This window comes from Solea senegalensis, linkage group LG15 (assembly GCF_019176455.1).
Source record: "Solea senegalensis isolate Sse05_10M linkage group LG15, IFAPA_SoseM_1, whole genome shotgun sequence".
Lineage (NCBI taxonomy): Eukaryota > Metazoa > Chordata > Actinopteri > Pleuronectiformes > Soleidae > Solea > Solea senegalensis.
Genome location: NC_058035.1, coordinates 14,856,550 through 14,880,307, shown reverse-complemented (window position 1 = coordinate 14,880,307; position 23,758 = coordinate 14,856,550). Strand labels below are relative to the sequence as shown.

Here is a 23,758-nt window from a genome sequence, read left to right as displayed (position 1 = left end):
GGAGCTTTTGTGAAAGTTTTGTTTGATAAAATGAAGTCTTTACTGCACAAATTCACAGTTATAAAGAATAGTTTGATCCATCTAGTTTAGGCCTGACATGCAGCAGCTTTTATGTGGTCCTTTTGAAATGATTTAGACTGTTTCCAAATGGTAAAGTAAAAAAATAATAATACTAGTACTAAGATGTACTATTATTAAAGGTCCAGTGTGTGAGGGCTGGATCATACTTTCTACATGTGTGGAGAGGTCGCAAGGGTCTGTGTGACGTACATTTTGTCATCCACCCACTTCTGCATTGGTTCATTATGCAGATGACCATGCGATCGCCTTCAGTTTACATGGACCATAAACACTTATTTTGGTCCGAAAGAGACAACAAAGAAGGAAATCTGCTGGTGCCCTCACATGTAGCACCCAGTGAATAAATGAACATAACTCTAGCTATGTTGAAAAACACAGCTTTGTCACGATTGTTTTACTTCTATAAATTTGTGAATTGGTTTAAATCGAGTGTAATTGGCAAATATTCCTTCAGACAAACTCCGGTTCTATCAGTTCTTTTGGGCCACATTTCTCTCTCTCTCTATTTGTTGTGTGCCTCAAATGTCTATTCTGCTATTGTATGAGTATATACTCTGTAATATCTTAATGTGGAATATATTAAAATAAGAATTGGAAATATCTACTTCCATTTGTCATTCACATGAAGAACAAAAGATATGACTGTGTCAATAAGAGCATCATTTAAGGGGGATCTTCCAATTCCCAATTCCCCCTTAACTGTCGAAACATAAGCTAACTTCAGCGGCACTCCGCTCCTCTCATCTCTCGTCAGTGCTGAGTCTCAGTGCGGGGAGAGAAAGGGCGCACAAGTGTAGTCAGGAAGGCAGGGAGGCAAGGAGCCAGCTGAAATGTCGGAGAGTGGGAGTCAGGAAGCGACCGCCGGGGACCCGAACGGCAGCGGAACCCCGACAAAGCGGGGACCGCGAACGGATGTCGGCAACAAAGTAACCGTGGTGCTCGGGGCTCAATGGGGCGATGAAGGAAAGGGAAAAGTTGTGGATCTGCTGGCACAAGATGCGGATATGGTGTGCAGATGTCAGGTTGGTGCCGCATTCACTTGTCATGTCCTCGCAGCCGTTGAAGCTAGTTAACGGTTAAGCTAGTGAACCGGGAAACCGCGCAGGTAACGTCCAGCGAAGACACCGTGCAGTGTTTGACGCGGACAGTTAACCACACAGTCGACTTCACCGCCCTCTCGTTCGGCGTGTGGTTCCCCCCTGTGTTTTGCTAATGTCACCTTGAATTCTTGCTAACTGTTTAGCTTCTCGTACCTTTAATGCCGAGGTGAATCATACTCCTGTCGTCCGCACATGACAAGGTATATAAGGGCGACGTTTGCTACCTGCAGCGCCCGGTGCTTCACTTCTGACCTGGTCACTGTGGCCACTGCGTGAAACACACCGTCACCTCGACGGTAGCACTTAACATTACTGTTCAGCAGCAAATCGTGTGCTGATAATCTCATAATGAGGATGTAATGTTATGGTAATTAAATCTCCTTTTTTAATGTAATTCCCAGGTATTATTTTAGTAATAATAGTAGGCATTACGGAGGTAATAGAGCAGGAATACTACGTCATTTCCATAAAGTTAAGGTATGAGCCTGGTCATGACGTTTACATGTATATGTTTGGTTTAATGTGTGGTAACAATGAAACTAAATAAAAACATGGAGGCAAATTATGTTTATTACATAGAAACTACTAGTATCTGCTTTAAACATACTATGGACAATGCGTGGGACATAAGGGAGGCTTAATATTATATTTTATTCATCATCGTAATTACAAATTTTGTTTGTTTGCCTAAAGTGAGCGATTCTCATTACAAACCCTTTACCTGGATATAACATTGACAATAAAATGGTATGTTTTTTACTGTGTACTGTGTGTACGCGTAAGATAGCACTAACATAACTATATACATATAGTATACATTTTATACGTATACAACCATACTACTAACATGTCATTTTGTGTCATGTTAAAGCTGATCAAGTAATTTGATTGGACGAGAGACTCTCTGTGCACAGGTGTGCATTATAATCATTGCAGGGCAGCTTCCCTCTCCCTCTCTCTCAAGACAACATATCTCGCAAGATGCAACAGTCACACAGGGTTACACAGTACACCATAAAATTAATAAACAACATTCAAATTAAATTATGAATGGTGGTCAGGAGAGGATGAAGAGAAGGAGCAGGGTTCTTCCGTGCAAACCTCCAGGTGTGTTTATGTGACATCAGGGAGTGAGATCATGGCGGTGAGTGGGCACCGACCATATGAGATACATAGTATAAGCTTGATTTAGTATAAGCGTGATGACTTATAATGTGACGTGGATGTGCTCTGTCTTGCAGATCTGAAAGTTCATTAAAAAAAGTTAAGGGTGACCATCTACTCAGAGCAGGAAATGATGGAGCAGTGAACTGTCAGATCAAGCTGTTAACACACCGGATTCATACAAACCACCAAAGAAACTCTCAAACACTAACCTTTTTTTTTCTCACCCTGGTTGCACTATTAATGGAAACATACAAATACATGTACATGAATCCCAGTAGTGGACATTACCTATGTAGTGTGCAGGATGTGCTCATTGTTTGTGTTGCTAAGCAACAGTCAACTTGGTCCGATTGTGGGATTATTTTTGTTTAGTGGAGCCGTATTACTGGTTGGATGATAATAATAATAAAAAAAATTACCATAACCTTTTTTAACTTGTAATTTTCAACTCTAATATAGTGTTTTTAGAACTGTTATAAAAATGCAATATCACACTCAACGGCGTGCTGTTGTACTGAATATCACAGCCACGTCACAGCTGTACTGATATTCATACTACACTCCCTCTCATGTGATATATCGCTTAAGAATTACCCTTAATGAACTACAATGATTATGTATTACCAGGGATTGTGGTTATTCTGATGCTGACTCAGTGGCACTGACTGACTGTTAAGACACCAGTTAAACATAAAGTGTGCAAATGCACATACATCCAAACCCAGTGAACACAGGTGATGTTTTGGCTCCAAACTCTTCTTCATATCAGTTTACGTAAAGCCCTTTAAACTAAAAATAATGGCAGTTTTCGATTGGTCAGTCCTACATTCAGCAGCATTAATAATCAAGTCGTTTGTCAACAGTAAAATATTTAACATCTGTTTTCATCATTTTGATCTCTTTGAAGTTGTGATGTGTATTATGCAAACCTTTAGATTTCATAAATTATAATAATTAAGCATCTAAAGACGGCAGTCAGGGAGTGCAAACTGCCACCAAAGCAGATCAGTTTCCCACAATGTCAATACACTCATCTATCATGCAATGGTGACAGTATTATTATTCTAATTGTTTTTAAATGATCTTGATCCATGGCTGGATCTTCACCAACTCAAATAATTTTTTCCTTGGACCGTAACTAATCTGTATTTTACTGGCACAGACAATAAAAGTTAAAGTCCCTCTTAAAGTGAATGACACAGACAGGACAGGGTTATCAGGACAGTACGAGATAGACAAACTTTGTGGTTTGTCTTGTCTTTTTTCACTGCGTCAAAGGAAAAAAAAGATTAACATGAGTTTATTCTGACCTGAAAGATGGAGGAGGATTATCCACAACCTGGCAGCCCAGAACTGTACTCTTACTCTCTCTTTTTGTACTCTTATTACTGGATTATAAATGAATAAATGAAACCGTTGAAATCTATATTGACCACAGGTTAGATAAATTAATAATAAGACTGAAATAGTCTATCATAATATAAACTACATTGAATACTAAAATGTGATAAAATGTCATTATTTACCATAAATATTAATGTGTTTCTATATATTGACAGTGAAGATATAAATATTGGCTAAATACTGCCATATAGTTAACACTATATATAACATTGTGCTTTGTGGGGTCGGCACATAGAGGGTGGAAGGAGGGAAACATGATAACTGAGTGTGTCTAACAGATGTAGCCTCTTGCCAAGATCAGTTTAACATCTGGATTTAATGATCATTTACCATGGAAATTCCTTTAAAATGATTAAAACCAGTTGTCTGTAGTAGCTGTGTATTTGTGACCCACAAACAGAGTTGTGTAGGTGAGTGTCTGTCCAGACAATCCAGCTGATAGTAAGTTGTTATCTACACAAGAAACTGATTGTGCTTGTTATTGTTGTACCTTATCAAGCTGTAATTGTAGTGTGACCTTCCTCTCTGTATCTCTGTTTGTCAGCCCAGGTGTTTTATTTTGCTCACACTCTGGTTTCCACTTGCAAAACAGGTGGAGCAGAGAGTCTTGCGTGTCATGAGTTGTTGTCCTGGGCTTGTGGCTTTCACTGCTCTATTCTTACTGTGAACTGTGAAGATGAAATGTTTTGAAAGCACATGATATGATGACCTCAACGGCCTACAGTGCTGAAGGCAGTCCAGCCTGTAGAGCACTGGTTACATTACAATGCTTCAAACTGTGACTTAAAAGAAGAGTAACCTGATGTTTTGGCTTAAGTTTAAGTCTTGGTGACAAACAAACGCGTGAAGAACAGCTGAGAACAGTTTGTCAGTTTGTCAAAGAAAGATTGAGCTGTGCAGGCGACTGCAATGTTCTTTAATCCACAAATGAGGTTGTCAGTATAAGTACAATTTGACACTGGTATAAAATAAAGTAATTATACTTTATACTACAACCTGATTGTATGACTTGTTAACCAGGAGTTGGGTAGCCATTTTGGACCACCATGGATTTACTATAGCCCAAAACTGAAGACTACATAGGTACTCCAGCTCATTTGGAAGGGAAGGAAAGGGTGAGGTGATATTCAGCTGCAACATGCAATTTCACCAGTAAATGTGACTGAATTGCACACTTCACCATAAATTGAGTAGTTGTTAATCTATAAAATGACAGAAAATGTTGTAAAATGTTTCTGAAACTTCTTCTTCAAACACTAACAGAGAAACCACTCACTTGAAATAGTTGCCGTTATTAATAGATTAAATAATGATTTAATTGCTGCAGCTCTAGTGTGAAAAAAAGTTTTCTTTGCAGGAATAGAAGTTTTAAGTTGATATTGCGAATTTGTTGGCAAGCAACTGCTTCATTAGGAATCCAGCAAGGACTTCAATTCATTCAGAGTCGTGTTTCTGACCACCTGCTGAATCTGAACCTGATATTTTCTTTCCCCTTTTTGCACCATGTTGAGTCACTGCTCAGTCCTGAGGGATGTATATGCTCACCAGCCCCACGCTAACTGTGCTGCAGTCGGGTGAGCAATGCTCTAAAAACACCAAGAGTGAACCAAAACATTCAAGTTTTCAAAACGGATTAATTCACCGATGGATAAAAATGACTGATGTTTATTGTCATATTCTCTTTGGAGATGGCTTTCAACGAGAACGAGAGAAGAAACAAAAACAGATAGAGAGAGCACTGCAAGCCATAAACAGGTGTTTCTTGGTGCTTTCCCTGCTCCCAGAGAGTGCTATGAAGAAGATCAGCAAGCACGAGCGCGACTCAGCTCCAGTTCATCCAGTCTCTGTTAAAAGATGTCTGGTTTGGGAGACTTTCATGACCAGGAACAGAAGCTGGAGTCTCTTTAACAGATAAAGAATATAAACAGAATCACACATTACATTCAAATCAACCCACTTGTAATTGACAGGGATTTGCAAATTGATAATTTGGTGTAATGTACTTGCTAAATGAGCTATGAACTGATAAATGGTCCATCTTTTAATTTATGAATCAGTAATCAAGCTGTTACCTCATCACTGCGTCTTCAAACTCCAGAAAAAGTCTTATAAAACTCACTGTACTCGCAACGTGCTGCACTCATGACTAGCAATTAGCTATGCTTGTGAAATGCTGTGCTTATAATAGACTTAACGGTTAAGTTTGATGTTACTATAATCGGGAAGCACTAGAGACTGTACGAAATGAGTTAAATCATTTTAAAGTCAATTTCACACCTCAGCTGTGCCAATTTGTTTTCATTGGTCAGACGAAACAAGTTTCATAGAACAAATTCATTAATCCACATGATAATAATCAGTTGATAAACTTCATTAGCCTCCCTGAGAAAACACCTGTTCATTCATTCAGTGGAGTCACAGGCCGATTATTTAGTGCCTGTTGGTAACAAGTGGACATAACGTAGATTTCCCTGAGCCCCTAAGCTTTTTTGTTTCCACATATATAAATAATATTCCAGTCTCAGGCAGTGTCCTGGCACAGTGTCTCCTTCAGAGATTAGAGCGTGTGTACGCCTTGTACGCTAGCATGGGCCTTGTTGATGTGTGAGTGAGCCCTCAAGTGCTGGAGCTGATAGCATTGATCTTTTTATAAAATTGGCTATGCCAGCAGTCTTGCCTGGTGTTTCTTACATCCAGGACCTCAAGGGAAAGAAGGTTGTGTCGCTGCGAAACTCCTCACAGGAGAGAGATGGCATGATAGTCAGTAGTCGTAATTGTGATGTATCCTGTTACCATATCATGTTTCACCATGTTTAAGAAAAGATACAACATATGTTTTGTTCATAAAAGTAATAAAAAAAGAGCTTGTTGATAATAAGTATATGGTAATAAGATATTGATTAAAAATTGTTCAGCCCTAGCACGATACCATTTTATTTGTGTCGGATAACAATACTGATATCACAAACTCCAGTATCTGCAGATACCGATATCAGTCTGATATCTGGAAGTCTGTCTGGAACAGTCCATTTAGACCTTTTTAACTATGACATAACAACTCATTTGTGATTTGCATCTTTCATTTAATTTCAAGCTATTTCAAAAACATAACTCCCCAACTGTGTTATAAATATTACTCTCCCATAAAGAATAAATAAACAGCCCACAACATGAATCCACTAAAATGCTGTTGCAGATTTTTATTTTCATTTTTTACAACAGTCCATGCAGAGTGAAGGAAAACACATAGGATTTTTGGATTGAATCAGATTTTATATCCGATATCCAGTGATTTTGACCAGGATTAGATTGATACTGAGTATCGTATTGGCTCGTCCCTATTATAAATTCATATTAATGCACAGTGATCTTAATAATTCATCAAGTCAAAACCTGACCCCAAAACCTCTAAGTTGCACGTTTGAAGCCATGCCGCAAAGCAACAAATTCACGTCTTAATTCCTATCTGAGGGTGAAGCCTTCAAAGAATCCTTTGCAATGTTTACACAGTGAGTTGAGCTAGTGTTTTTGTATTTCATGACCAGGATATACTGTATTTGCGATGGGCTGTGTCATAATAATAACACCACACACATATTTACTGTGCACGAGTCAGCTGTTTTAAGTTCTTATGGGGTTTAATATGAAGGCCAAACAATGCGTGATTATTAAAGTTGATGGAGATCCAAAATTGGGTTTAAATAATATGACAATGACAGCAAAGGCCTTTTGAAGTTATACAAGTGGAACATCCCAGACATTTTTTCCAGTGGACCAAGTGAAGTACTGACATGTCAGTCGCAGGTTTATTTACCTTTACATGTGTGATATGATGGACAATTGTTCATTTATTAGCTGTAACCTTCGTCCTGACTTTCATCAATAAGCGTGTCTAGGAATGATTTAAAAAAAGAAGAAATCAGTTGACTGTTTATCATTGAATGAAGATATACTGACCTGTAGTGCTGTGATGTGTTTGGTGAATTAGTGTGGAGTGGAACAGCTCTCTTGTGGACACAAGTAATAAAATTACTTGGGTTTTATTTCCTGCCTGTTATTTAAATTCCTCTTTATGTATTGGCTGCCAATACTGATTTACTCTATGTGTCGCTGGTTTAAAGCTGCTGATAATGATACTGTACATATTTTATTATTTTCACAGAAATATCTGCCAAATTCCACCGATTGGAGATGACGTGAAACTTCAGTATGTTTTTTTTACTACATATATATTTAAAGAGCACAGGTGGTTGTCAACTTGAAGGCTTGAACTTAAGACCTCAAACTCTGTTTGACCTCAAAATTCTATTCAGAACACCGTTTCTTTTTTTAACATGTGACCCTTCTGCTCTGAGACCCAGGATAAATGCATTCAATCTGGTCCTTTTTTTTGTAAATCGTGAGCATGAACTAAAAACATACCTGACCTGGTATTAGACAAACCTACCGTCCATCATTCAATATTCACCTCAGCCTCCCAGTGATAACTACAGCAGTGCACAAACAGTACAGGAGCGTGCGATTGACTACCAGAAGTTGATTTGCTCGTGATAAAAAGTTGATCATGAGACTGTAGGAGAACTTGAGTTAGGGTATGTGGGGGATGGTATGCATAGGAAATATATCTTAAAAGGAGAGGCATCTGCCCCTCCCATCTGTTTCCCCCTCTCCACTGTCCGCTGTGGCCAGGAATAACCCCACGTGGTCAAAGCACATGGTGAGCTTCATTTATATCCACAGGGAAAAAGCTATAAGAACACGTCCTGGTCACAGGACAGGCCCCTTTGAAATGATCAACTTACTTCACTGACGTCTATGAACAAGAAAACACTGGAGCAAATGTGTTGAACGTGTGTTGAATTTCAGGATTTCATTTTTTTTTATTAAACACGGCTGAAGAGGAAGTCTTCAGATTATTTTGTTCAACCAAAAGTCGAAACTATTAACATATTAAAGTACATAAATATTGAATTATCATTTGTCACTGGCTAAGTGGTAACACATTATTCTTCCAGCTACATAATGCAATGTATGATTACAGCTTATAGTTTGGAGGTCATGAGGTATTTACCGACTGTTTGACAGGTTTGGAGTTGTGGTTGTTTTTGTCCTTAGGTTTAAAAGGTTATTTGTATCATTTTCAAACCATGGTAACATCTCTCCATTTTACTTTGGCTTCACTGACACATCAGCCAGTTTGTTTACACTGGAAACTCTCTAAGCAACCGCAAGTTTGTAAATGTACTTGTTGCTACTCGCCAAACTATTTGGCCCGTCTTCCAGCTCATTCAAACAAAGTTGCAGAGCCTCTGCTTCTCTCCCCCCTCATTGTTCGCTGTGTTTCTTTTCACCACAGGGCGGTAACAACGCAGGACACACGGTGGTCGTCGACTCAGTGGAGTACGACTTTCACCTCCTCCCCAGCGGCATCATCAACCCCAAGGTTACTGCCTTCATTGGTGTGTAATGTACACAGATGCATGAAAACACTGAAGTACATTTTCACATTTTCGCAATGCCAAGGCCGTCTTACTATTTTCCTGATAAACTCTTCCAGACCCCTGAAAGCTTTGCACTCGTCACTGCTCGCTCTTACAGCCTCCATTTTGACGATATTTTGTTATAGTGAGTGAATGTGATCATCTTGACTTGGAGCCAGACTGCAGGCCTTGCCACATCCACTCATCTGCAGTAATTTCATTAGCTAATGGTGTCTTACCCTTTCTCTCTGGCTCATAAGCCTTCACATATCGATGTGTTCAGCTGTATGATCCGTCGATACGTAATCATGTTTCTGCAGGCTCACATACTCATACACATATGACAACAACAAACATTTTCTGAGCTGTAAGGCAAACATTGCCCCCACTGATAAAGCTTATGCATGCAATCTTTTTTTCATGACAGGAAACGGTGTTGTGATCCACCTTCCCGGCCTGTTTGAAGAGGCAGAAAGGAATGAACGCAAAGGAAAAAGTTAGTGATGTACATTTTGTTTAAAAACACACACACAGTTTATAGCAGACAACACAAAACTCAAAGTGCATTTGTATGTGTAGGTCTAAAAGGCTGGGAGCAAAGGCTGATCATCTCAGACAGAGCACACATCGGTAAGTCCTCCCTGGTCTTTTTATTAATCTGTATGTGAATGTTTGAACAGACACGTGCAAAAGTGTGTGCGTGTGCGCGTATGTGAATGTGTGAGCCCTGCATACTCTGAGGTGTGTGAGAGTGTGTGTCCCCTCTCTCCCTCCTCCGCAGTGTTTGACTTCCACCAAGCGGTTGATGGCATTCAGGAACAGCAGAGACAAGAGCAAGCAGGCAAGAAGTAAGGAACCTGTTGCTTTAAAAAAAAACAAAAAACAGCTGCAACACACACACGCACACACACACGCACACACACCCTGTCTTTTTGTTGAAATCCAGAAAGGAATCTGGATTGGTGATGATCCAGGAATTATCACCAATACAACCTGGGATACATTCTTTAGCCTTGCACACAAGCAAAGCCCATGGCGTTACTGTTGACGCCTTCTACATGGTCATGTGCTGCAGGGTGATAAGCAAATGTTATTGACATTTGTTCTGACACGGAAACGAGTCGGTGAGTGTATTAGTGGGGAAGTTAGCAGCCATTTCTCTCAGCTGTTTGGGCGAGACAAAGACTGAGCCAAAAGGGGAGTGAGTGTTGGAATTGCATTAGACCAGTGAACAGAAACGTGACTCAAAGTAAACAATAACTTTGCTCTGTAACTGCTTGTAAACAAAAACAGTTTATTAAAATCACAACAATTTTAAAGTTGATGATGACCCAGTTGAGAGCTGGTATTAACATCCGTCACATGCATATTGCGCTAAGTACAAGTCTGAACACTTCCAGTCTGTCCTGAATGTGTCTACAGACGGACACACGGAGGTGGTTTTAGGAACGCATGCGTCCACATTCCTGAGCAAAAACAAACACCGCCCATCCTCGGTACGCGTTAGAGCCCGCCTCCTCAGCTGACTTATTCTTACAAGTTGTGGTGTAAAAAAATCCAACAAAAATGTTACAGCAGCACGAGTAGAGCTTTGATACCCTCGAACTTCTCCCATCTTTTTTTCTCTTTCTTGCTCTCCTTGTCATTTGCGCAGACACACACAAACACACAGACAGACACACACAAACACTGATGACGATAACACCTGCACAGTCAGTCTTCTTACTCACATTATTTTGTCCTTGCAATCTCACATGGTCACGGGAGACACACCCAGGATGAGTTTTAATGACAGGTGTCAACAGCTGTACTTAATGCTATCCACATGCGATCAGAACACCGAGACCGGACGATAATACCAAGTCTGAACACGACCGATATGTCTGGAGTTACACACTTGTAACAAATTTGATTCAGTTGTTCGTCTAAATCAAATTCACTGAGGGTTTTATACACATACCTATTCAATAGTACACTATACTTTAAAAATATTATAAATGGAACAGTCTCGACATGTACCCAACTCTGGTCTTGATAAATGATACAATCTTATGGTAAAGCTTTAAGTTAAGATGGAAAAGATATACAGAAGTATAGTACATACATTATTAATTAGCATAGACATGTGGTCTCACCCTCTACAAGTATGTTAAACACTGTCCACTGTGACAATCATTATGGCTGTAATGTAAGGAGTCCTCTGCCTGGGGGTGTCCTGTCCTGTCCTCAGGGTCGTCAGAAAGGCATGTGTGCAGTGTGTGAGCCATCGAGCAGCAGACAGAGAGACTCTGCTTTATCAACAGACCAATAATGAATCCCTGAGGTCCCACGCTCAGGGATTCATGCAGTAAATCCAGATATTCAGTAGTGTTTTCACAACGCACTCCTACAACTTTGTAAAAACAGAACCATGTACTGTATGTGGGACTGTAGAGGACATTACAACTCATTAGAGACAGCCAAAGACCCAGAACACCCAGCCAGTAACTGTGTGTGCATGTGTTATGTACTGTAAGTGTGTGTATAAAAAGAGAGAATGCATCACAGAACCTTAATGGCACAATCATTTTAAGCTTTCAGCAGATCGTCAGACAGACTGGCGGATTTGCAGCTCTAATGCTGGAAGCCAGAGCAGAGTACACTCACATTGTCTAGACGTACATGTTATTGTATCAGTCAGTAGGTGTGCTTGAAAAATATCATACCGGCATTCTTAGTTTCATAAGTGTATTCAATGGATTCTTTACATGTGAATTCTGTACCAGGTTTTATTCTAAACGTGTTGATTTGGTGCCTTCAGAATCAGCTTATCATCATGGTATTCAAAGGCTGTTTTTAATGACTCGCTTCAAACAGTGGGACATGACGTCTCCTCCTCGGTGCGAGCAGTGAGTCAGCTGTGTGTTTGATAGTACAAGAGCTGAAGGAGGTGACACAATACCGTAAACCATCAGGATCTCGCAATTTTTCAAAAATGGTAAAATAAAATAGTATTTTCCCCAAAGAAAGAGCTTGGAGTCGAAAGGTTTTAAATGCTACAAAATACTAAAATAATCATTTGAATGCAGCACTTTTACTTTCAGCAGGTGATTGGATCCTGCATGTTTTATTTAGGCTGCTGCTAATGATGAAACTAAATAACCAGAGATCTTCAGTTATTTCCCCCTCCGCTCCTCACATGACGGGGGTGGAGATTCTACGGTGTCTTGCCTTGGCTGAGCTATAAGAGGAACATGTTGAGGGTGTCATATGTAAATGCTTAACTGCCGTGACATGGTATTTTTGTTCTTCTCTTTTCCTCTGCCGTGCATATGGGGACTATACTTTGGAAACAAAGTCTAGTTCCAAATGATACAGAGATGAAGTGTTGAATTTCTGTATGGGAGTAAAAGGTTTTTGCTGTAAGAGCTATAAGCTCTGGTTGATTTTCCATGTTTTTTTAAATATGCCAATTTCGGTGACGTTAAAGCAACACTATGTAACTTCTTTTGGACCAGTTGTCACTGTAAAAAAAGATTTTTGATCACTTCTAAGTCTTTTTTAAATATTCTCCTCCAATTTAGCATTACTCTTGGTCTTACTAGGCCTATTTCTGGCTGTTGGAGTCACTAATGGCGTATTTCCACCGGCTCTACTTGCCTCACCTCGCCACGGCACGGTTTAAGTAGCGTTTCCACTAGCATAGTACCTGGTACCAGGTACAATTTTTAGTACCTGCTCCAGCAAGGTTCCAAAAGCGTGCTGAGTAGGTACTATGCGATGATTGGTCAGACTGTCGGCCACTGACTGGCCAGAGTGCCATCACAGTAAGATACTTCCCACACACAAATCAAGCCGAACAGCACCGAACTGTAGATCACTTAAAACTACTTAACAATCCTAAAAACGTGGGTTAATCTCCAACAACTACCAGGGAAATCTCTATATTTAACTGAGGAGTGTGGTGTATTTAGGGACAGCACCGCTAATCGCAAGTGGCATCACAGACCCTGCCGCTGTAGTCTGTGGAGTAGGAGTCTGTACTCCGGAGACATGAGGACATGAGACATGAGGAACTGTAGATCAGTTAAAACTACTTAACAATCCTAAAAATGTGGGTCCATCTCCAACAACTACCAGGAGTCTGGTGTAAAGTCACTAGTCACTTGTTTGTGTGTGTGTGTGTCGCGTATAAAACAATGACTCTGTGCGGCGATGACTTTTTATTGTAGTGGAGATGCAACCCGGACAGTGCTGTGTCGTGCCGAGGCGAGGCAAGGCTAGGCGAGTAGAGCCTGTGGAAATACACCATAACTATCATTAAAGAGGTGACGAACAACTTTGTCTTCAGTGTTTTGGTCAAGTTTAAGGCCATCTTTTCTTATCTCAGTTTGAAGTAACACACTTATCACAGTGTTCCTACACAGTGTTCTTACATCATGCTAGGTCAGAGGTTCAGCTGCAAAAAAAGAGACATCATAAAACCTGTTAAATGTCAGTCATCCATCAAGAAGTTGCATACGGTTGCTTATAATAGTCCAAAGTTTTCACAGTAATTCGGGAGATGAACCTTGAAGCTATATAAAGAAGAACAGCCATGTTGTAGATTGAGATCGCTTGCTAATGCTGCTTCTGTTTTCTTATTTTTCCCCTTCCCTCCTCTCTTGGCCCCGCACAGTCTGGGAACAACAAAGAAGGGGATTGGACCAGTGTACTCGGCCAAGGCAGCTCGTAGTGGCCTCCGAATATGTGACCTACTGGCTGACTTCACTCAGTTCTCTGAAAGGTCAGTTCCATAACTACAGGATTTATGGGTTACTGTCAGGTTAAGCTTTGTAAAGACCTTTGTGTCATGAGTTTGGTTTAGTTATAGTCTGTGATCAGCGTAGTACTTATCATGTTCCCTTCGTTTGAGGAAACATTTCTTTTCACCAAGGAGCTCAGGAGCCTTTCCTGCATTTTGATCAAAAGACCTCAGAGCAGCAGGTGTTAACAGTGAACATAAGTCATTAAAAAAACCTTTGTAAAAGTTCTACTTCACAGAATTCCTGGTCTTACTTTTTTCCATTACTGCCAGTTACTTTTTTCCATTACTGCCAGTTTTGCATAGTATTTTCCATCACTGAGCATCCAAATGCAAATCAGACAATCTGCTTCTTGTTCTTGTTCAATTATTCATGAAGTTTGTCTCATCTTCAGTTTTCAAATGTGTTGGAAATGTGAAAACAAAACCCTTAAGATCACAAGCTCATTTGAGGAACAAATTAAAGTGGAACAATGTTGACTGTTACAGGTATAAAGTATTGGCCCAGCAGTACAAGTCTATGTACCCAACTCTGGAGATTGATATCGAGGGAGAGCTGATTAAATTAAAGGTAATATATCATTTGTATTGTGTAATACATGACATCATTTTTGTCTAATTTATGGTGACGTTTGCGTGATTTTTTTTTTAGGACTATGTGGAGCGGATTAAGCCCATGGTAAGAGATGGTGTGCACTACATGTACGAGGCTCTTCACGGTCCTCCAAAGAAGATCCTGGTAGAAGGAGCTAACGCAGCACTGCTGGACATAGACTTTGGTCAGTATGTTACTGTGTTTGCATGTGTTGATTCTGTGCATTTTGCAATGATTCTGGTGACACTGAGCCAAATGATCTGTACTAACCAAAAGAATAAATGGAATTCGATGTGTAGAGCATATAAACTGATCCAGTGATGTCACCCTGAAACATTTAAAGTTTTGTGATGCTCTTTGCAACCTGGAGCTCAGGCTAAGAATGACGGTAAGTCTGCCGAATGCTACTGATGTGCTCTTGCATCGAGGCTTGACGTACACGCTCACAAGTAAAAACACAAAAGCGCCACCAGGCCGTCTGTGCATGAGCACAAACGCACAGTGAATCAGCCGTCTGTCCTCCAGTCAATCAGAAAGACAGAGAAAATCAGATCATTTCCTCTCATCTAATGAGGTAACAGACTTGTCTTTTATATCTCATTGTGGCTCAGGGCAGTGACGACACAGAGCAGATTAAATATGAGTTGCGGTTCATTGTTTATTATTAAAGTCATCATATTAGTTAAACCTCTGGTGTTGTGGGGTCACAGTGTTCTGAACACTGATAGTAATGCAATCTCACTTACTGACTGGCTGAAGCTGTACTTCATTAGAATTCCTTGCAGTAGCATATGCCCACAGTCTGCAAAATCTGTCTTATCAAGATTCGAGAGCACACTTAGGACCTCAGTGTTTTACGAAAGAGCCACTTTGATTAAAGACAATAGGTCTGTAGCAGTCACCAAACCTGTTCTGTTATTGCACAACGGTCACTTTGAATGTTGGGATGATTTGCATGTGCATTTTTTTTTCAGTTGTTAAAACACATTCTCCAAAGCACACCCTTTTCTTTAAAACCTCTGAGGTGATTTAGCACCAGGTTTGCTGTCACCCTAGGGTATGTCCTCATGTATTGTTAGACAACTGACACGATTCCAACTTCACTGAGCCTTTGTTCTGGCAGATAGACAGTCTTGTTTCTTTTCAGGAGTCCCAGTTATCTTCAAACCAGCATAGCCTTAAGTCAAATATGCTCTCAGATTCATAGAGAGGGTAGAGTTAACTTTCTGGTTTTGAACCAGGCAACAGGTATTTGTCTGCAAGGCTATGATAAGCTACTGTGTAATGGCGTATTACACACACACACACACAAACAAGTGACTAGTGACTTTACACCAGACTCCTGGTAGTTGTTGGAGATTAACCCACGTTTTTAGGTTGTTAAGTAGTTTTATCTTATCTACAGTTCGGCACTGTTCGGCTTGATTTCTGTCCACACACCTCCGGAGTACAGACTCCTAATCCACAGACAGACAGACAGACAGACGACTTTATTGATCCCTTTGGGAGGTTCCCTTGGGGAAATTAACAGCTCCAACATCAGCACACAGCACTGTTAAGAGTCACCCTTTTCAGGAGACTGGAAAGAGAAACACCCCAGTTACCAAACACCATAAAATATAGAATAGAATAAAATAAGCTAAAAATAAAGTTAAAATAAAAATAAAAATCTAAGAGAATATAAAAAATATAAAAATACAAACATAAATGACCCATGCTATATATATACGTATGTATACATACATACACACCACACATATATATACATATACATATACATACATATATATACATATATACATACATACTCATATACATATATATACACACACATATATATATATATATACATACATACATACACATATATGCACATACATACACACACAGGTACACACACACCTACAGTTACCCCGTATTGCCCAGGGTTTTATTGCACTGTCTATAAGGTTTTATTGCACATGTTATTATGTTGTTATTGTTGTGGTTATTGCACATTTCACTGTGTTGTGATTATGGACATATGTTTGTTTAGTTCGTACTGTTTGTTTTGTTTGCCCTCCTCCCCCCCAGTGAGGAGTTATACAGTTTGATGGCCCGGGGGACAAACGAGTCCCCCAGCCTGTTGGTCCTGTACTTTGGGAGGAGCAGCCTGTTGCTGAGGCTTCTGTGGCTCCTCTGGCTGCTGATGACAGTGTGCAGAGGGTGGCTGGCATTGTCCAGGATGCTCAGCAGTTTGTCCACAGTTTTTCTCTCTGCCACTGTCACCAGAGGGTCCAGCCTCATTCCTACCACAGAGCCGGCCCGCCTGATGAGTTTTTCTACACAGACTAGAACAGCAGGGTCTGTGAAGCAGCTCGCGATCTGCGGTGCTGTCCCTAAATCAGTACTTCTTAAATAGTGGGCAAGGTGTCGAGGGGGCGTGAAAGGCAGGGCAGGACAACTCATACAGTGGTTTATACAGATAAATAAATGATGAGGTTCTCAATAGTATTTCCATTCGGGGGGGCGTGAAAACATTCGGGGGGGCGTGAAAACATTTCTGTCCTGGGGGTGCCGTGCCGTGCCGTGCCATGGTGAGGTGAGTAGAGTCGGTGGAAATACGCCATAAGTGGTAATCCACTTTCACGTCACCCATTGATTTGGTCTCGGCTCATCCTCATATACACACTACAGTGGATGGCAAACTCTTTACTCATGCTCCAAGAGCAAAGTAACCCTAAGGGAGACTCCTAAGGGAAATGCTAATGGCAGATGAAGCTGCATTAGTATGCCACACTGAGTCAGGGCTCAGGGACTGATTGACTGGCTCTCACATGCAGTTGTAAGTGTAAAAAAACAAACAAAAATGAGTTTACATTTTTGTAATGACGCACTGATTTGTTTAATCTCCCGATGTGTGACATGTCTTCACTTCTCATGTCATTGCAGGTACGTACCCATTTGTGACGTCATCCAACTGCACGGTGGGCGGGGTCTGCACCGGGCTCGGTATGCCGCCTCAAAACGTCGGGGAGGTGTACGGCGTCGTCAAGGCATACACCACCAGAGTGGGCATCGGAGCGTTCCCCTCAGAGCAGAGCAACGTAAGAGGGCGTGTGCACACAGTAATTTAAAGATCCATTGTGTAGGAATTAGTGACATCTAATGGTAAAACTTCAAACTAGGCATCTAGGAACTATGGTGGCCTTAGCATATCAAAAGGACACCGTTCTCCTTTGTTTGGGCTGTAAGCATGAAACACATCCTCTGTCTGAGGACTGGACAGCTTTTTAAAGTGAAACCCATGTCTAAAATACACGTTAAATGCTTATTTAAAGGAAAAGGAAATCAAACTATTTCTATTTTAAAGCAATTATACATTTTTGTAAACGGTATATTCAAATTTCTACCAATAAATGCTCCTAAATGTTACACACTGGACCCTTAAACCAGCCATCAGTATGTAAACATGCTGTATAAACTTTAAAGCTTAGCCCTGTTTTTAAAGTAAAAATGTTTATAACAACTCATCCGAGATGAAGACATATCAGAAAACTATATACAGTACACTATATACTCTAAAGTGATGACTCCTGATTCTTTTTTCACAAATTGATTTGTAATTTTATCTCTACAGTTTCAAAATAATTGCCAAACATATCAAATGTCATTTGATAGAGAATCAAAAGACATTTAATGTGCTCTCATGAGGCAAACTATTTTACAGACCTGTAACAGTAAATTCTTGTTAAAAATGATGAAAACGATGTTTACATTCTGGAAGAAGTTAACTTTCTGTCTATTGGCTGAATCATTTGTTCATCCACACCTTACACAGTCAGCACAGTTGTGTTATTCATGTCAACTTTCAGATTAAAACCTGTTCTATTGACATGTCGAGTAGTTTTGTTTTCAGACAGCACCACCCAGTGGAGAGTTTGCTGCACTACCACTAACCACTCACAGTAAAGTAGATTTGTTAAGGTCAATAAATCTTGCTGAGACACCTGGTCACAGTGGCAAAGGTTTAAAGACTGACTGAATGTTTTTGGATTCTGTCGTTGATTCACTCAGTCATCACTTTAAGTCAAGAAAAAAAGAATCGGAACTTCCTCTTTAAGAAGTGCCTCTGACTTTGTCGCCTGTAGGAGATCGGAGAGCTGCTCCAGACTCGAGGAAAGGAGGTGGGCGTCACCACAGGCAGGAAGAGACGATGTGGTTGGCTGGATCTGGTGCTCATCAAATATGCACACATGATTAATGGCTTCACAGCGTGAGTATAAAGTGTTGTCATTTATGTGGTTTTTAATAAGATTTGTCAACTCCAGGTAGATTTTTAATATAACCTTTCCTAAATTACACACACATTTATCTGCTCTGGCTTTGACATGTCATCTAAATCAACTTTAGAAAGGAGAACAATAAACTGCTCTTTGGTTTGTTGAAAAGCCTCCTCTCTTGTCTTTCAGTTTAGCACTCACCAAACTCGACATATTGGATGTGTGCCCGGAAATCAAAGTGGGCGTGGCCTACAAAGTCAACAACCAAACTATACCTCATTTTCCAGGTGAGCCAGTCTTTAACTTTGGTTAAAAAAGGTGTCTGTCATTAGAGAAAATACCCTCTGTTGTCCCTCTCTCCAGTAAGTCTGTCATTTCATTCTAAAAATTGAGTATAAACTGCTGGGTCACATGGTAGAATAGTGGCTAGCACGGTTGCCTTGCAGCAAAAAGACCCAGGTTTGTGCCTTGCTGGAGTTTGCATGTTCTCCCTGTGTGAGTGTGGGTTTTCTCCAGGTTCTCCGGTTTCCTCCAACTGTCCAAAAACATGCTGACTGTCCAGGGTGTGACCCCATCTTTCACCCCGTGTCTCGTGTGTAGGATAAAGCGAAAGACAATGAATCAATGAGTCTAAACTGATGTTGAATGAAAAGTTGAGGATCTCTGGGTTAAGGGGTTATTTTTTATTGAAAGGTTTAGGCACATTGATAACCTGTCTTCTTATTGATCCTGTGCCACCAGCCAATCAGGAGGTGTTGCATCGCGTTGAGGTCCAGTACGAGACGCTGCCCGGTTGGAACAGCGACACCTCGGCTGTTAGAAGCTTCGAGGAGCTGCCTGAAAACGCCCAGAAATACGTTTGCTTCATCGAGGAGCACGTGGGAGTGCCTGGTACAGCATTTCTTTATTTTCACGTTTCGATCATTTTGTTCCACTTCTGAAGACAAATGTCCTGATTGTTTTCTCGGTTAAGTGAGTAATTGTTTGGCTCATAAAATCCCTCACTGACACTGACTGAATTACCATTGGAAACACTCTCCCACCTCACCTCAGCCAGCACCACAAGAGCTGTGTTTAGTATTTTATGTGAGTGACTTGAATATGCTCTCACAAAGGTGGAGACTGGAATGGTGGCAGCAAAGCTTTGCTACCAGCAGCAGTGTGAGGCAGCGTTGGTGTAGCAAGAAATGAGAAAGGAAGGAGTCGTCCCTGGTGTGACACTGGCTGTGACTGCAGGGTGACTAATGGATTGCAGTCAGATGGCTGTGAGCTGATAACAGCTAGAGCGTATGACAATGAACTAACGCAAAACTTATTGCTAGAGATTTATTACAAACTGCCAAAAGGAGCAGTATTTATCTTTTTAGTCATTTTATGACCTCATGTTTTATAATGAACTGATTTAAGATTTTAAAATAATACATGTATGTATGTATCCTTGTATGTAACAATGTAACTTTTATTTGTTAATGTCAATGTACATAATGATATAATGGTAACTTTGAATTTTTGTAATAATAATAGCTGTAGTTTGTGGATATGAAAGTCTGTATTTGTGGACATTTTTTGAGGGGAGACCCTGTGCAGGGGAGACCCCAGGCTGCATGTCAGAGTGGACTGAGGTCTGTAGGTTACAAGCTCTGCTTGTTTGTGTTTAATAACAACATTTAAGAATATGTGAACAATAACCACAAATATATGGTAAATTATTCTGTTCAAGAATTTATGTTCATATCGTCACATGCCAAATGTCATGTGTTTATCCTCTGACTTCTGACTGCACTGACAAGTATAACAAAATAGAAGCCAGGACCAACACAGTGTCTTCCATCATAAGTGCAGTTAAAACATGAAAACCCATGTTCCCAGGACACAGTACTGTGCCAAGGTTTTAGAATTGATCCTGTTTTTAAGGCACAGTGTGGTCACACCAACTACTGATTTGTTTTAGATTTCTGTTAGCTCAATGCTTTTATAAATGCTAAAAAATAAACCATTCTTACTTTGCAGCATTTTTCCCACACCTGCCTAAAACCTTTGTACATCTACATGTTACTTTGCTTGTAAATGTGTTGTCTCTTCACCTCTGCTTCTGTGTTTCCTCAGTCAAATGGATCGGAGTGGGCAAGTCTCGGGAGTCCATGATCCAGCGGTTCTAGACAGAGGGAGGAGGGACAAACTCAAGCAGAGAGGATGGATGAACAGCAGTGACTCACCTCGACCTTCAGCCTACTGATCTACCTGTCTTAAACTCTCCCGACTAAAGACACGACCACTACGTCTGTTCTTAACGCTCTGCACCTGTCGGACTCTACCGTGTCTAGACCAGACTCACCTCCTCACTTGAGCAGCTCCATGTGCGTTTTTAACAGTTGTAAACTTTAGGGTAACAACCTCCACGATCAAGTCTCTATTTACTTTGTCCCAGTTTATACCACAGCCTTTTATTTCAGCCACGCGACACCAGCTGCCCTCAGGACTGAGAGAGGACATGAGGGACACGCACACTCACACACACACTGACCACAGGAACTGCCCACAGGCGTTTGCTTGGTGGAACTTAATTAATGTTCTTTCTTTTTTTGTTGTTCATCTATACTGTGTTCAAATGCACTGTGCCAATCTGGTGTGAATCAGTTTCTGTTGGTTTTATCTTTTGATTCTTTAGCTGCTCTGGAATTGTCCTGCTTCATGTTTAACACACACACACACACACACACACACACTCCTGACTTGATAAAGGGATCCCTAATATTTTAAATGTGTCTTTTCTGTGTTTGTTCAGGGTTTTTTATTCTTTTATCACACAAATGTTGCCTTGTCATTCTACCAAATAAATTAGCCTTTAAAGTTCTTGTAGCAGGTGCCTCCACTGAGAGCTGTTCACGGAAAACATGGACACTTATCTTCCCACGTGCTTGTGTTTTTATTTATTGTTTTTCCATGCATATGTACAGAATCTGGGATAAGAAGTAAATCTAATCATTAAAGTAGCATCTGTTTATTCACGAGAAACTTATCTTCCCCTCTCGTTCGCCATCATGCCGTGCCCTGACCTGTCCAGCCCTCTTCAGGGCGCGTGTTTGATTACGTGTGGGACGCTAGAGGGTGACAAGTGCTTTTTTTTCCAATTCAATTAAAATGTATTGATCGCTAAAATGTTATGAGAACTGTGTGCCGTTGTAAGACCTCACCAAAAGGAACGGAGTAATGCAGCGTTCAGTAACGGAAACGGAGTTACTGAATTTAAAAAAAAACAATGCGTTACATTATTAGTTACTGATTAATGTAACAACATTGCCTAACGGCGTAAACTAATAACGCGTTACTACCCAACACTGCTCACAAGCCTGCAGTCCAGCCATTCTGAAAGCAGACAAGACCTCATAATAGAAATACAACAAACATTATATAGAATTCAGATGATGAACGAAATAGCATACAATGTGGCAAAAGCAGCAACAGGACATAATATAGATTTAGCAATAAAATTAAGCAAAACAGAAATGAACAGCATCATTAAACAAAAACTAAAGAATAGATGGCAAAAACAATGGGAGGAGAGGAAAGGAGGATGGTTTTACAGTATCCAAAGAAAAGTGGGAGTGGCTAGGCACACGGAAAGAAGCAGGAAAGATGAAAATATAATATCGAGCATCAGATTTGGCCATACAGGATTGAACAACACATTATTTCTCATCAACACAATACAAACAGATGTGATCACTGTGGGCAAGAGGATTCCATTCATCATGTTATAACACGATGTCAGAAATACCAAAGGGAGAGAGAAGTAATGATTAAAAAAACATTGATGAGGAATTGGAGTTGGTAGATGCGGAAGAACTGGAGAGAGTGTTACAAGATATTACTTCAGTTCCTTAAAACCACAAAGTTGACTGGGAGGATAAAGGATGTGTGTGTATGAATACATATACATATATATAGTTTTTTTTGTGTGTGTGTTTTGTAGTATGTACATTACATTATTACATTACATGTCATTTAGCAGACGCTTTTATCCAAAGCGACTTACAATCGAATTGAGTACAAACAGCCATTTCTATATATGTATATATATATATACATATATATGTACAGTATGAAAATTATAAAATAAATATAATAAATAATTATATATATATATATATATAAATTATAAAATATATATATACATATACATATATATATATATATACATATATATAATATAATTATTATTTATTTTATTATTTTTACTGTAATAGTTCAGTTAGATCAACATTTCGAGCCACACTCCATACCAGATGGTGGCGGTAATGCACCAAATCGTTGTTTGCCAACCGCAAAGAAGAAGAAGAAGAAGCATAAAGTGGAGACAACACACCTGCTCGTCTTCGCAGGTGTTTTTCAATCAGCTGATGACCGCTGCTACTTTGAAGAGAAGCTGCACGAGCACGAACGAAAAAAAAAAGACGTGAAAAAAGTGTCTCTGCTTAACTACTGAAACTGTGCCGGGAAGAGGGAACTTGTGGCGTTAATGCACCAACCGCGATAAAACCTCAAAAAAGGAGGGAACTTTAAAAAAAAGAAGAGAAAAAAAGAAAACTACCGCGGCGTGACGTCAGACACCGAGAAGGTGGCCGCGTGCATCAACTCCTGTATAAAAACGCAGCAAGGCGCTCCAGGGTGGCGTGTTCGACTTGGTCCAGATTGGTGGCCCGTTCAGAATGGTGAGTAACTTTTGTCAAGTTATCTTAATGGTGACTCTGTTTGCTGAATTATATGCTCAAACTTAGCTCAAAATTAGCCTTATCTCAATATTCAAGATGTGCCTCATTGTCAACCAGTTATCTGAATTGGCAGCCGTTTTGTCTGGTTACAACAGTTAAATCATTGGTTTAAAT

At 40.2% G+C, this 23,758-nt stretch overlaps 1 protein-coding gene across 1 annotated transcript; it reads left to right on the top strand.

Moving 5' to 3' along the window:
- Positions 1 to 831: 831 nt before the first annotated feature.
- adss2 (adenylosuccinate synthase 2) lies at positions 832 to 21,505 on the top strand. Its single transcript, XM_044046192.1, has 13 exons — positions 832 to 1,103; positions 9,109 to 9,211; positions 9,660 to 9,728; positions 9,812 to 9,862; positions 10,014 to 10,080; positions 13,890 to 13,997; positions 14,505 to 14,586; positions 14,668 to 14,794; positions 17,542 to 17,696; positions 18,741 to 18,865; positions 19,062 to 19,159; positions 19,614 to 19,763; positions 20,979 to 21,505. The coding sequence occupies exons 1-13, from the start codon at positions 912 to 914 to the stop codon at positions 21,029 to 21,031; spliced, it is 1,380 nt and encodes a 459-aa protein (XP_043902127.1). The 5' UTR covers positions 832 to 911; the 3' UTR covers positions 21,032 to 21,505.
- The last annotated feature ends 2,253 nt before the right edge of the window (positions 21,506 to 23,758 follow it).

Coding starts and splice junctions, on each gene's coding strand:
- adss2 (XM_044046192.1), top strand. CDS start 912: ATGTCGGAGAGTGGGAGTCAGGAAGCGACCGCCGGGGACCCGAACGGC. Junction 1,104..9,108: donor ATATGGTGTGCAGATGTCAG/GTTGGTGCCGCA, acceptor TTTTCACCACAG/GGCGGTAACAACGCAGGACA. Junction 14,795..17,541: donor ACTGCTGGACATAGACTTTG/GTCAGTATGTTA, acceptor ATGTCATTGCAG/GTACGTACCCATTTGTGACG.